This window comes from Paroedura picta, chromosome 2, assembly GCF_049243985.1.
Source record: "Paroedura picta isolate Pp20150507F chromosome 2, Ppicta_v3.0, whole genome shotgun sequence".
NCBI lineage: Eukaryota > Metazoa > Chordata > Lepidosauria > Squamata > Gekkonidae > Paroedura > Paroedura picta.
In genome coordinates this window covers 125938601-125951131 of record NC_135370.1, presented here as the reverse complement: position 1 = coordinate 125951131, position 12531 = coordinate 125938601, and the positions used below count along the sequence as shown (strand labels likewise).

The window sequence follows — 12531 nt, the reverse complement described above, 5'->3', positions numbered from 1 at the left end:
AGTCCATTTGCCTCTGCTGTGGGATCAGTAAAGGAAGCAGGGTCTAAACAGGGGTTGTATGCATCATTTGTCATCACTAGCTGATACAAGGTTGGTTTTTATATTGTGCTGAAGTTGAGAGAGTTTTAAGAGAAGCTGCTCTAAGAATAGCTCTAATAGGACTGTGGTCAGCCCAAGGTTACCCAGATGGCTGCAGATGGAAGACTCGGGAATCAAACCCTGCTCATCACATTAGAAGCCACCACTTTTAACCATTTACCAAACTGGCTCTCAGCAGTACAGATGCATATTTTGGAGTAATCTTGGTACAAGGGAAACACATTAGCATAACATACATTTACAGTGATTTATTTGAAGCTGAGAAATATTTTACATCTTTACATTAGTGTGCAGTTCCTAACATCTCAAAATAGAATACATGGGATCAAGCTACAACCTAGGGCTATCCATAGGTCAAGGCTTTTATGCCTTTTGTTAACTCTTCATATTTAATCACAATTACATTCATGTATTGTCAACAGAGACCCAATAGCAAAGGAAGTATCTCCTTCATTTATCTAGAACAAAAGTTTTACCAACCGTTTTTGCTCTTTGTGATATGGAATACCATAGGCCATTGGTACACAGTTCTCATTTTCTTCCATGACAAAGAAAACACTCTTCTACACTTTAGCAGAAGAAAGGATACATTTTGACTCAATTATATTCTTCCTTAAGACTTCACTGCAGCCTACCAATGATGCACTTCTGTAACCTGAGCTCAATATGAACATTTAGGCCAAACAAAGGCAAGAAACAGCTAACACCATCTGGTAGTTTGTTCATTTAAAGACTATATTCCAATTAAATTTTAAACCATTTCAAGAATTCAAAAGATAGTAATCAAAGAAACAAGTTTTATTGCTTAATATACTGATGGTGTAAGATGCCAACTGCAGCATTTCACCACAGATTAGTAGAGATTTAAATGGCAATGTGGCATTTAACCTATAATATAAAAGTTTTCAGATTATTTCCCCTCATGGCTATTAAAGTAATTATAAATTTAGGTCTCATGAATCAGAACTATACGTCTTAAGAGAGGGCATACAATACCAGTACTTGGTAATTCAAAGAAAATGATTAGAAATACAACACTTTCCACCCTAACTATGGTCAGGAATTTGGAAGAGGTCACAGCCTCTTGTGCACAAATGCCACTATCCTTACACCCAATTTTTCATGTGTCTACCAACATTAACTATGATTAGTCCCTAACCAGAATAAGTTTGTAATGCCAGTTTATAGATTAGCCTTTATCTGCACTAGCCATGGTTTATGTTCTGTGGATAGGGGCGGTTTGTGTAAGAGGGGAAAGGGAGCAGCGTGTCTAAGTTCACAGTCATTTCTGATTTTTAAATTATGTATTACATTTGCACTGGCCCACAATGTCTTAATGTTGGTGACTAAAAGAACACTTAATACCCCCTCCCCCAACAATGCATTCTTCTTTTTACCTGGCGTTCTAAGTGAACAATTACTTGCAGGCTTTATAGTAACCCAAACCTTACCCAAAGGCTTTATTGGATGGAGGCACATCTGAGTAATTCTGTGATTTCTCTATGTTATAGTGTAAAATCTTTTGTCTGTAGTACTCACAGTAGTGGAGCCACTGGGTTTTCCCAGATTTCTCTTCCTTCTCCCCTAGAGTCATAGCATTTATAGAATTCTTCCAAAACAAAGCTTTTCATGCACTCCATACACCAATGAATGATGTGCAGCTGTGAAAACTAAAAAGTTCTCCCTCTTGGTTAAATTTGTTCAATTGAACTTTTACAGAAAAATATGAAACGTGGAAAGATAACTAATTCTTCATTATTAGTTCTAGTCATATGTTGAAGCAATTCCAGTGTTTGACTGTATAGAAAAAATAAGCTATGACTGAAAACAAAGAAAACTATTAATATTCACATTCAAGGATGCCACAAAAAAGAAGCAACAAAAGGATATTTCAAAAAGCAGACTACACTTGGCAGATGCTTCATAAACATAATAGACATAATATTGGGATCTTCAAAAATATTTTCAATTGCACGTAAATATTTCCTCATTCTACAAAAGAGAACATGCCAAATTTCTAATTTAGCAGTTCACATTCTCTCACTATTAGTTTTGTTTTACAGTTTCAAGGGCAATAACAATTTAAGTAACTCCAGTTAGTTACCTACATGACAAACAGCCGTGAGACATTTTGTACCTGGGTAAAAAAATACAAGAATATATTCTGATGTTTATCATCCCAAAGTCTGTTTTTCTTAGTTATAAAAGACATTTTACATTATAATGAAGCAAATCCTTTTTTTAAAAATCCATATAAGAATGTCTATTTTAATAAAAATATAACCTTTCCCTTCTAAATTCTCTACAGTGCTACAGGATAACAGTGGCTGCCAACCAATAAATTTAAAAATATCACATCTAAAATATCAGCTAATATATAATTCATGTCCTGTGAGATTTAGACCTATATAATAAGTTGTCAAATCTGATTTACAAAATAACTGAAGACAAAAAAGTTGAAATATTTACATTACACATATTTTCTGATCAAAACTGCAGTGCTATCAGATAATGGAATGTTTTATCATTAACAAATTCAAGCCTAGCAGGGCAACAACCCCTGATCAAAGTGTCCCCTTTATACCACTGAGTGAGAGAATTCAGATGAATTCCTTTATCCGATATTTTGTAAAAGTATGTGTGCAAGCATGTCCACAAGATCATTAAGTTAACCATGTTAAATAATAACTAATATTTATAACAATTGGGATTGTACACATACAACTTGCTTTAAAGGCTGAGTTTTAAGAAATATTCTAAACAGAAATTTAAAGCAACTGCTTATAAGCTAACTCAAATGACTTTTAAAAAGGTAGTGGCTTGTTCAGAATGTCCATGTCTGGTCAAAAGGTAGTGAAAGCTCTTAGTTTCTAAATCACACCGGAACTGTTCTGTTTGCATGATTTCTTCACACTGATCATCACATACCCAGAGCGCTATCGCTTGACCTGTTATCTAATGCCAGGAAGGAGCCAGTCTTCTCTTGGCCGGAGCCTCCTTTGCCCTGGAACTGTTCTTTTTACCGTAGCCAGGAGGATGGGACCCACTGAGGTTCTGTATCAAGTTTGTTAATTAAACGAAGCAGTTCTTGATATGCTTTATCAATATCAGAGTTAACAATTGCCGTATCAAAGTAATGGCCATTATTTTGTTCCATCTCTCTGGTTTTTTCTATGATTTCTCGTAGTTCTTCAGGCTGAAAGTGAACAGAAATATGCTCTTTCAATAACAAGGGATTTTGCATCATAAACACATGCAATCACACATTGTACAAAGTAGAGAAAGCAAGGTTCTGTACCTGTAGTGGGCTCTGGGCTGAGAAATACCTGGAGATTTTTGGAGTGGAGCCTGAAAAGAACTGGGTTTGAAGAAGTACAACAGTTCAATGGGGCATAACACTTCATCTTCTAAAGTGGCCATTTTCTCATAGTGAACTTATCTTTGGTACCTGGAAATCAGTTGCAATCCCAGGTGCTACTACCACCTGGAAGTTGGCAACCCTATAGTAGAAACCAGAGGTCAAGCTACCAATAATACTTGGGACTTTTTTTTATTGGAGAGGTTTGGTTGCAGTGGTGATCCAAGGAGCTGCAGTCTGGATTGGACATTTGCCTGGGGACAGGAGGCACCTATTTTAGCATTAAGGGCATGCATTCAGCTAATCAGAGCCAAAAAACCCACAGAACACCTTTCGGTATTTTTCAGGTATTATTTCAGCCAGATTTAGATTTTGATATTTTTCACTTATTCAAGAGTTTTCAGGACCACTGGATAGCTGAAGTTGAAGGGTGTTTAAAGGGGTTGCAATTCCTTTAAATACCTTTAAATACCTTCCAGGTGGACTTGTGGCTTGGATAAGGTATTGAAAAGAATTGCAAGGTCTTACACACCTTCCCAGTTCACTCACTCCACGACAAGCAAAAGGCTTAAATTTTAAAGGGGACACATTCCCTTTAAGCATTAGAAGATGGTACTTTCTTTGGGAGCCCATAGAATTGGGCCTCTTGGTTCAGTCTATTTCAAACTGGGGTGTGGGTTTGTGGAGAGGCACCAGCAGCCATGCTGCAAATTTGGTGCATCTACCGGCAAAGTCCCAGATACTCCTAGATCAATTATCCATTATATGCCATTGACTACAAAGTTCCTAGGAAGGTATAATGGAGCAAAACAGGAATCAGCATTCCTGAATGTTTACTGAATCCAAATACCATAACTAGTATTGGGTTTCGGGAATGTTGGGAAATATATATTTTGGGTTCAATATAACCAAACACCACCAAAATCATCAAAAAAGAGCCTCTTGTGGCGCAGAGTGGCAAAGCAGCAGACATGCAGTCTGAAAGCTCTGCCCATGAGGCTGGGAGTTCAATCCCAGCAGCCCGCTCACAGTTGACTCAGCCTTCCATCCTTCCGAGGTCGGTAAAATGAGTATCCAGCTTGCTGGGGGGGGGGGGAACGGTAATGACTGGGGAAGGCACTGGCAAACCACCCCATATTGAGTCTGCCATGAAAACACTAGAGGGCGTCACCCCAAGGGTCAGATATGACCCGGTGCTTGCACAGGGGATACCTTTACCTTTAATCATCAAAATCATCTACAAGCTTCTCAGAAGAAGCACCTTTGATAAGAAAAATGATGCCAGAAAGTGCTAAGTACCCTCTCCCTCAATGTGAATTTGCAATCCAGATGGCAAGGTCCCGCAGCTGCTTTTAGCTAGAGAAAATATTAATATAACGGACCTTGTTAAGTGCAAACAGTTACATTATACGCTTCCTTCTTGATAGAATATGCTTCCCAGACAAAAGCTTTCCTAATTTTTAAAAATTGTGTGTCCTACTTCAAATGATGGATCAGAAATAGCCGGTGGTACTCACTTTGTGGCTTGCAGAGAGCTACATTCACAATTACAACCAGCCTAAAGAGCCACATTTACTTCCATTCCTGGCCTGAGGCCTGCACCACAGGGAGGCTTGTAACTTATCTGTTCCTCCAGCAGCATCTGTTCTCCTGGAAGCCACTTGCCAACCACAAGATCCACTGAGCAAAGTCATTGTCTACTTTCCATGAATGGTGGCACAGTTGGCTTCTGAGTCACTGAGTATCATGCATGTAAGCACATAAATAGCAACAGGTTGGTGCCACCTAGTGGCACAGCCTGGAATAACACATTCCAAACACTAAAGTTATTACCTTGTGTTAGGACTAACCCAATATTTGTATCCATTACAAGACAGCCTGCAAATTTCTCTACAATTATATCAGGCTAGACGAGGCTAGACAATAAAAAGGTGGCTGGAACAGAATAAACTGTTTCAACTAAAAGTGGCAAAATCTGAAAGCTGCAGTTGTAAACTTAACACTGAACGGCTCATGTTTTATTTATAGATGTGCTCCAATCCAGCAAACATCCCTTTGAGCATGAAACTAATGCACATCTGGATGCAAGTTATCTCTGCATTGCAATGCCTACCTGAGCTCTACTGAACTGAAGAGTTGTGGCAGAAATGGGGTTGTCTATCTGCTTCCAGGACTACCAGATATGACTTAAAGAGGGTTTTTTTAGAGTGCAGAACATCTTCTATACAGCCCACAACACAATACTGACAAACACTAATGATGTATTATCACCAGCTTTTAAAAAAGGAAACTGGGATATTCTTTAACATTCAGAAACAAATACTAAACAAGGGTGGTCAACATTCGCTCAAGGCCCGGTGAGCTGCTTAATAACAACAATAACAATAACAATAACAACAACAATAACTATTATTATTATTATTATTTCCCGCCACTCCCTTATGGCTTGTGATGGGTTACAGTGTCTTAAAATCCCCATTAAAACCCCATTAAAAGACATAAAACATTACCGACATGGCGGAGATCAGTAAACTCAACTTCCCTCCTCCCACTACTAGCGGGTGGAGATGAGGTCCCGATGATGTTCACTTCAGGTCCCAGATCCCAGGGGGGGCGTAGATCTATCTTACCAACCCTGGCCTCAACCATATACCTGGTGGAAGAGCTCCGTTTTGCAGGCCCTGTGGAACGGTGAAAGATCCCTCAGGGCCCGCAGCTCTCCCGGGAGCTCGTTCCACCACGTTGGGGCCAGGACCAAAAAGGCCCTGACCTTGGTTAAGGCCAGGCGTGCTTCCCTAGGGCCAGGAATGACCAGCTTCTCGCTGCGGGGGGAGGGGGGAGGGAGGCGCAGCCAGCGGCGGCCTGATGCTGAGGTTTTCACAGCCCACTACCGGGCCGCACCCCAGGGGTTGATGAGCCCCATTCTACAGAACCTCTGGATAGGAGCAGAATTGCCCATACATGTGGCTAAGGCATGAATTCCTGTCTCCCTTTCTTATACTAAGTGCTGTGTTCAGTAGAAGTCATAAAGCTGGAGGTTCAAAATGAATTGCAGTGCGCTTGAGAGACCTTTGGAAGGCTTACGAACAAGGCAGCAAAATGCTACACAGCATGAATGTTACCTTTGGATTTTTGCCCTCTTTGGCCAGTAATGCACGAAGTCGCTCTTGAGAAGGTGGCGCAATGAAGATGATATATGGCTTCAAGTCTGAATTACGCAAGCTCTTCAGTGACTGTTGGGAAATGTAATTTGTGTTTGTTAAATATTTTTCATTTATGAGGAAAAATATATTTCATCATTCATATTATCCACTACCAATACAATTTTCGTAGTGCAGCATTATAAATAGTGAATTTCTATAGGACTTGCAGTGCAAGATGTCTGCTTAGAAAAACTTGCTTGACAAGTTAAACTAGTGAACTTTTAAAAAGCCTTCCTGTTTTGGGCAGCATGGGTGGCCATCAAAATGAGTTTAGCTTAAACAGCATGAAGTAGTATGAAATATGCTATACACGCAAACCTTTGAAATCCAGTACTGGGAGGCAGCATCAGCGGAAGAAAACCTTGTCTTCTGTGCCCTGTTTGTTGGCTCTGCAGAGCAACTGGTTGGCCATGGCGTGAAAGCAGGAAGACAGACTAGATGGATCTTTGGTATGATCCAGCAGGGCTCTTATTTTTATTTTAAAAAATGTATTACTGGACTTATAAATCACTTCTCCCCATGCATAGGCTCATGAGCGGTGCACAACATGTTATGCTAACAAAAAATTCCAGTTTCTAATTGTGTTTAAAAAACAAAAAGACAAGTCCAGAAACAGTCTTCTTCATGTAAGGTATCTGTCCAAATGTCATAGTTATAGACCCTGGCAGGATGGCACATCTGAGAAACACAAACCTACATACAGGAAATGTTCATTATGCATTTTTAATATTTTTGTGAATAGGAATTGTGCAAATTAACTGCCTTTAATATTCCCAAGACTCTAAATTTGGACATGCCACATTCCGACTACAGCTTGTTCTTATTTTCTGCAAAGAAAAAACTGTGGTGCAACACACCACTGTAGGGCGTGGAAAACAATCTGGCAATTTGTTTTCAAGAGTTTTTGTAGAGTCATTTTCCTTTTCTCTCACAATTTAGTAGTTAGCAACATATAGTGCATTTGTTGTTGTTGTTATGTGCGAAGTCGTGTCCGACCCATCGCGACCCCATGGACAATGATCCTCCAGGCCTTCCTGTCCTCTACCATTCCCCGGAGTCCATTTAAGTTTGCACCTACTGCTTCAGTGACTCCATCCATCCACCTCATTCTCTGTCGTCCCCTTCTTCTTTTGCCCTCGATCTCTCCCAGCATTAGGCTCTTCTCCAGGGAGTCCTTCCTTCTCATGAGGTGGCCAAAATATTTGAGTTTCATCTTCAGGATCTGGCCTTCTAAAGAGCAGTCAGGGCTGATCTCCTCTAGGACTGACTGGTTTGTTCGCCTTGCAGTCCAAGGGACTCGCAAGAGTCTTCTCCAGCACCAGAGTTCAAAAGCCTCAATTCTTTGACGCTCGGCCTTCCTTATGGTCCAACTTTCGCAGCCATACATTGCAACTGGGAAGACCATAGCCTTGACTAAACGCACTTTTGTTGGCAGGGTGATGTCTCTGCTTTTTAGGATGCTGTCTAGATTTGCCATAGCTTTCCTCCCCAGGAGCAAGCGTCTTTTAATTTCTTTGCTGCAGTCCCCATCTGCAGTGATCTTGGAGCCCAGGAAAATAAAATCTGTCACTATCTCCATTTCTTCCCCTTCTATTTGCCAGGAATTGAGAGGGCCGGATGCCATGATCTTTGTTTTCTTGATGTTGAGTTTCAAGCCAACTTTGGCACTCTCCTCCTTCATCCGCATCAACAGGCTCTTTAGTTCCTCTTCACTTTCTGCCATTAGAGTGGTATCATCTGCATATCTGAGGTTGTTGATATTTCTCCCTGCAATCTTGATCCCAATTTGTGACTCCTCTAATCCCGCATTTCTCATGATGTGCTCTGCATACAAGTTAAATAGGCAAGGCGACAGTATACAGCCTTGCCGAACTCCTTTCTCAATTTTGAACCAGTCAGTGATTCCATGTTCAGTTCTCACTGTTGCTTCTTGACCTGCATATAAATTTCTCAAGAGACAAATAAGATGCTCTGGTATTCCCATCTCTTTAAGAACTTGCCACAATTTGTTGTGCTCCACACAATCAAAGGCTTTAGCATAGTCAATGAAGCAGAAGTAGACGTTCTTCTGGTACTCCCTAGCTTTCTCCATGATCCAGCGTATGTTGGCAATTTGATCTCTAGTTCCTCTGCCTCTTCGAAATCCTGCCTGTACTTCTGGAAGTTCTCGGTCCACATATTGCTGGAGCCTAGCTTGTAGGATTTTGAGCATAACTTTGCTAGCATGAGAAATTAGTGCGATGGTGCGGTAGTTTGAACATTCTTTGGCATTGCCCTTCTTTGGGATTGGAATGTAAACTGACCTTTTCCAATCCTGTGGCCATTGTTGAGTTTTCCAAATTTGCTGGCATATTGAGTGTAGCACTTTTACTGCATCGTCCTTTAAGATTTTGAATAGTTCAACTGGAATGCTGTCACTACCACTAGCTTTATTGTTGCTCAGACTTCCTAAGGCCCATTTGACTTCACATTCCAGGATGTCTGGCTCCAGGTCAGTAACTACCCCATTGTGGTCATCAGGGATGTTAAGCTCGCTCTTGTATAGTTCTTCTGTATAATTTTGCCACCTTTGTTTGATCTCTTCTGCTTCTGTGAGGTCCCTACCATTTTGGTCCCTTATCATACCCATCTTTGCATGAAACGTTCTCTTCATATCTCCAATTTTCTTGAAAAGATCTCTGGTCCTCCCCATTCTATTGTTTTCTTCTATTTGTTTGCACTGTTCATTTAAGAAGGCATTCTTATCTCTTCTAGCTTTTCTCTGGAATTCTGCATTCAATTGGGTGTATCTTTCTCTTTCTCCCTTGCCTTTCACTTCCCTTCTCTCCTTAGCTATTTGTAAAGCTTCCTCAGACAGCCATTTTGATTTCTTGCATTTCTTTTTCTTTGGGATGGTTTTAGTTGCTACATATAGTGCATAGACTCTCTTAAATAACAGCTGAAAAGTTAAGGATTCCAAAAAGTTTCTAACACAAATGTGGAGGAGGCTAAGAAAGTGCAAAGACACCGGCCCTCATTGCCACCCCTCTTGCAGAGTAATGCTGAAGGATGAGGCTTGCTAAGATAGCCAAGTCATATGTACCTAACCACTCAAAAACATGCCTGAAAACCATACTTGGCCATTGCTTCCTGGCATACATTTACTATATGTTTAGGAATGTATGTCTTGTTTTACGTAACTGTTGCAGCCAACAATGGTGTAAATTAACAGCTGCATTAAGAAGAAGAGTTGGTTCTTACATGTCCACTTGTCTCTACCTGAAGGAGGCTCAAAGCAGCTTACAATCTCCTTCCCTTTCCTCTCCCCACAACAGACAGCCTGTGAGGTGGGTGAGGCTGAGAGAGCCTTGATATTACTGCTCGGTCAGAACAGCTTTATCACAGCCATGGAGAGCCCAAGGTCACTCAGGGCCCTGCATCCTTAGAGGCCCTTCTGAGAGTTGGTGGGTGGCAACCCAGGAGACAGCCTTCTTGGTCATAGCACCAAACCTCTCTCCCTTGGTAGATTCATGTCTCCCTCTGTGGCCATCTTCTGCGAGGTTTTGTTTGGTGTTCCCTCAATGATCCGCCTTCCTAACCAAAGTTTTTGTTTTTTTATGTATTCTAACTGTGCTATTTCACTATTTTTAATGTTTTTTTTAATGAAGAAAATTTGACAGGGGGTTATTTTAACAATTTTGTAATGTATTTTATCAAGTATGTTTAAACAGCCACTTTGGCAGCCCTTGCAAAAACAGATAGGATATAAATTTTGTAAATAAATAAACTTTGCTGATACCTGTGCATGAAGATTTAAAAGACATATCTTTCCAGAATTGATCACTTGCCGGACAGAATCTATGCTGGTACCATACAAATTCTTCTCAAATTCACCATGTTCAATAAACTTCCCAGCAGCTATGTCAGCTTCAAATACTTGTCGTGACACAAAATGGTAATCTCGGCCAGCTACTTCATTGTCTCTCCTATTCCGTGTGGTATCTAAATACCGCAAAAAACACCCACAAAACAAGACAGTAAATTAAAACTATTCATTCTTGGAGACAGGGACAATGCAGAAAACATTTTGATGTTAATTTGCAAGCCTTTATAAGGAAAAGGAACTTGAGAAGGAATCTTAGCAGAATGTTCTTGTGTTAGGTGAACAATGCCAATCTCTTCTAGTTGTTCATCCAGAAAAGCTTGTAAGCAGTCTCTGTAAAGTGCATAGCACATGTCCAGTCATGCAAAGGCATTCTGCCCAAAAATGTATCACACGAAGGAAGGAATGTTATATGCAACTGAAACTCCTGAAGCATATGAAGAATGACAACTGTACCCATATAAATGATAATTTAATAACTATTAGTAACTGACATCCTTGGGAAAGCGACTTCACATAGGATTTCACGTTAAAATACCCTCATATACGGTATTTTCAGCAGCACACGTCTACTGGTTTAATGAAGAATTTATTAAAGCAGCTCCCATTCCCTACTGGGTTGTAAGTTGCTCTTGATTTAGTTTACACAGTGACAAAATTAGGCTTGTAGGGCAAAGGTGCAGTGTCTTGTAATGGTTAAAGTGTTGGATTAGGAGTTAGGAGACCCAGATTCGAGTCCCTGATTTGCCATGGAAGTTAGCTGGGTGACCTTTGGTCAGTCACACACTCACAGCCTAGCCTACGTTTGGGGAGTCTTTTGAGGATAAAATGGAGGTGAGAATCATGTACGTCACTTTGGATTTCCATTTGGCGAAAAAGTGGAGTACAAATGAAAACATGGCCTGGGTGTCCCCAGGTAGACACTGGTGTTCAGAAAAGAAAAGAGCAGGAAAGAGAGAAGCTGAAGGCTGTACTTGTGGCATTGAGTCCAAAACTTCAAACTTACGAGGAACTGCAGAAGCAAACCGATCAGCTTCATTATTCATTAGCCTCTGCCGTAGTTCATTCTGGCCGCAGTTCTGTGGGCCAATCAGGACAATGGGTCGTTTCCTGTTTGCCGGTTGATGATAAAGTGACATTTCCTCATAAGTCAAAATCTCCTCATTGTCATAATCTTCAGAGAGAAGGACCAAAATAAAATGTGAATGCTTTTCCCACAATGAGCATTAATTGCCATGACATTCAGTAGGGAGGGGCTGTGACCCAGATACAAGGTCTCAAATCTGCAGATACAAGGTCTCAAATTCAATCACTGGCACCTTTGGTTAAGAGGAATCTCGTGTCTAGATTACATAACTGTGAGAGAGAAACATACTTTCATATTCAAAAAAGCTTGCTCTCGAGTCTCTGAGAATACCAGGCCATATTTTCAAGCCATAAACACTACCTGAATGGTAGCCGTGCCACTCCTCAACCCCCCCCCCACCCTAGGGGATCCAATTCTATGAGCCTTCAAAGAAGATGCCCCCATCCTTCATTGCTTCCATTGGAAGGGGGGAAAGTCACTTAAAGCTTAAATGCCTTTTGCAAGATGTAGTGATGAGAGTGAATGCAAAAAGGAATGTGATCCCTTTAAAACTTAAATGCATTTGGAAGCAATGTTGCCACAAACAAATCCAGAAGGCATTTAAAGGGCTTGCAATTCCTTTAAATGCATTCTCTAAGCCAAAGGTTCACTCCAACAGCATTTAAAGGGACTGAGAACCCTTTAAATGCATTCTAACTGTAGCTACTCAGCAGTCCCAAAAAAAACCCATATATTTTTGAGATTTTTCAGTCTGGATATTTTGGAAAGCTGGAAATATAGAAAAAAATAACCAGGCTGAATTAATACCTGAAAAATACCAATATTTTTTTCAGTTCAGATTAACTGAATGCCTACCCCTACTCTATGAGTTTAGTCCTGCATAATTTCTTTGAGTACAGGGGTGTATGTGTGTTTTTTGATG

The 12531-nt window shown here is 40.5% G+C and overlaps 1 protein-coding gene across 3 annotated transcripts in view; it reads right to left on the bottom strand.

Moving 5' to 3' along the window:
* Positions 1 to 332: 332 nt before the first annotated feature.
* PALS1 (protein associated with LIN7 1, MAGUK p55 family member) overlaps positions 333 to 12531 on the bottom strand; it is a 75573-nt gene continuing 63374 nt past the window's right edge. For all 3 annotated transcript variants that reach the window (XM_077322497.1, XM_077322496.1, XM_077322498.1), the window contains exons 11-14: positions 11529 to 11696; positions 10439 to 10641; positions 6580 to 6690; positions 333 to 3295 (exon numbers count right to left, since the gene is read on the bottom strand). In XM_077322497.1, coding sequence (XP_077178612.1) covers positions 3119 to 3295; positions 6580 to 6690; positions 10439 to 10641; positions 11529 to 11696 — 659 coding nt within the window. In that variant the 3' untranslated portion in view covers positions 333 to 3118. The remainder of the gene's footprint in view (positions 3296 to 6579; positions 6691 to 10438; positions 10642 to 11528; positions 11697 to 12531) is intronic.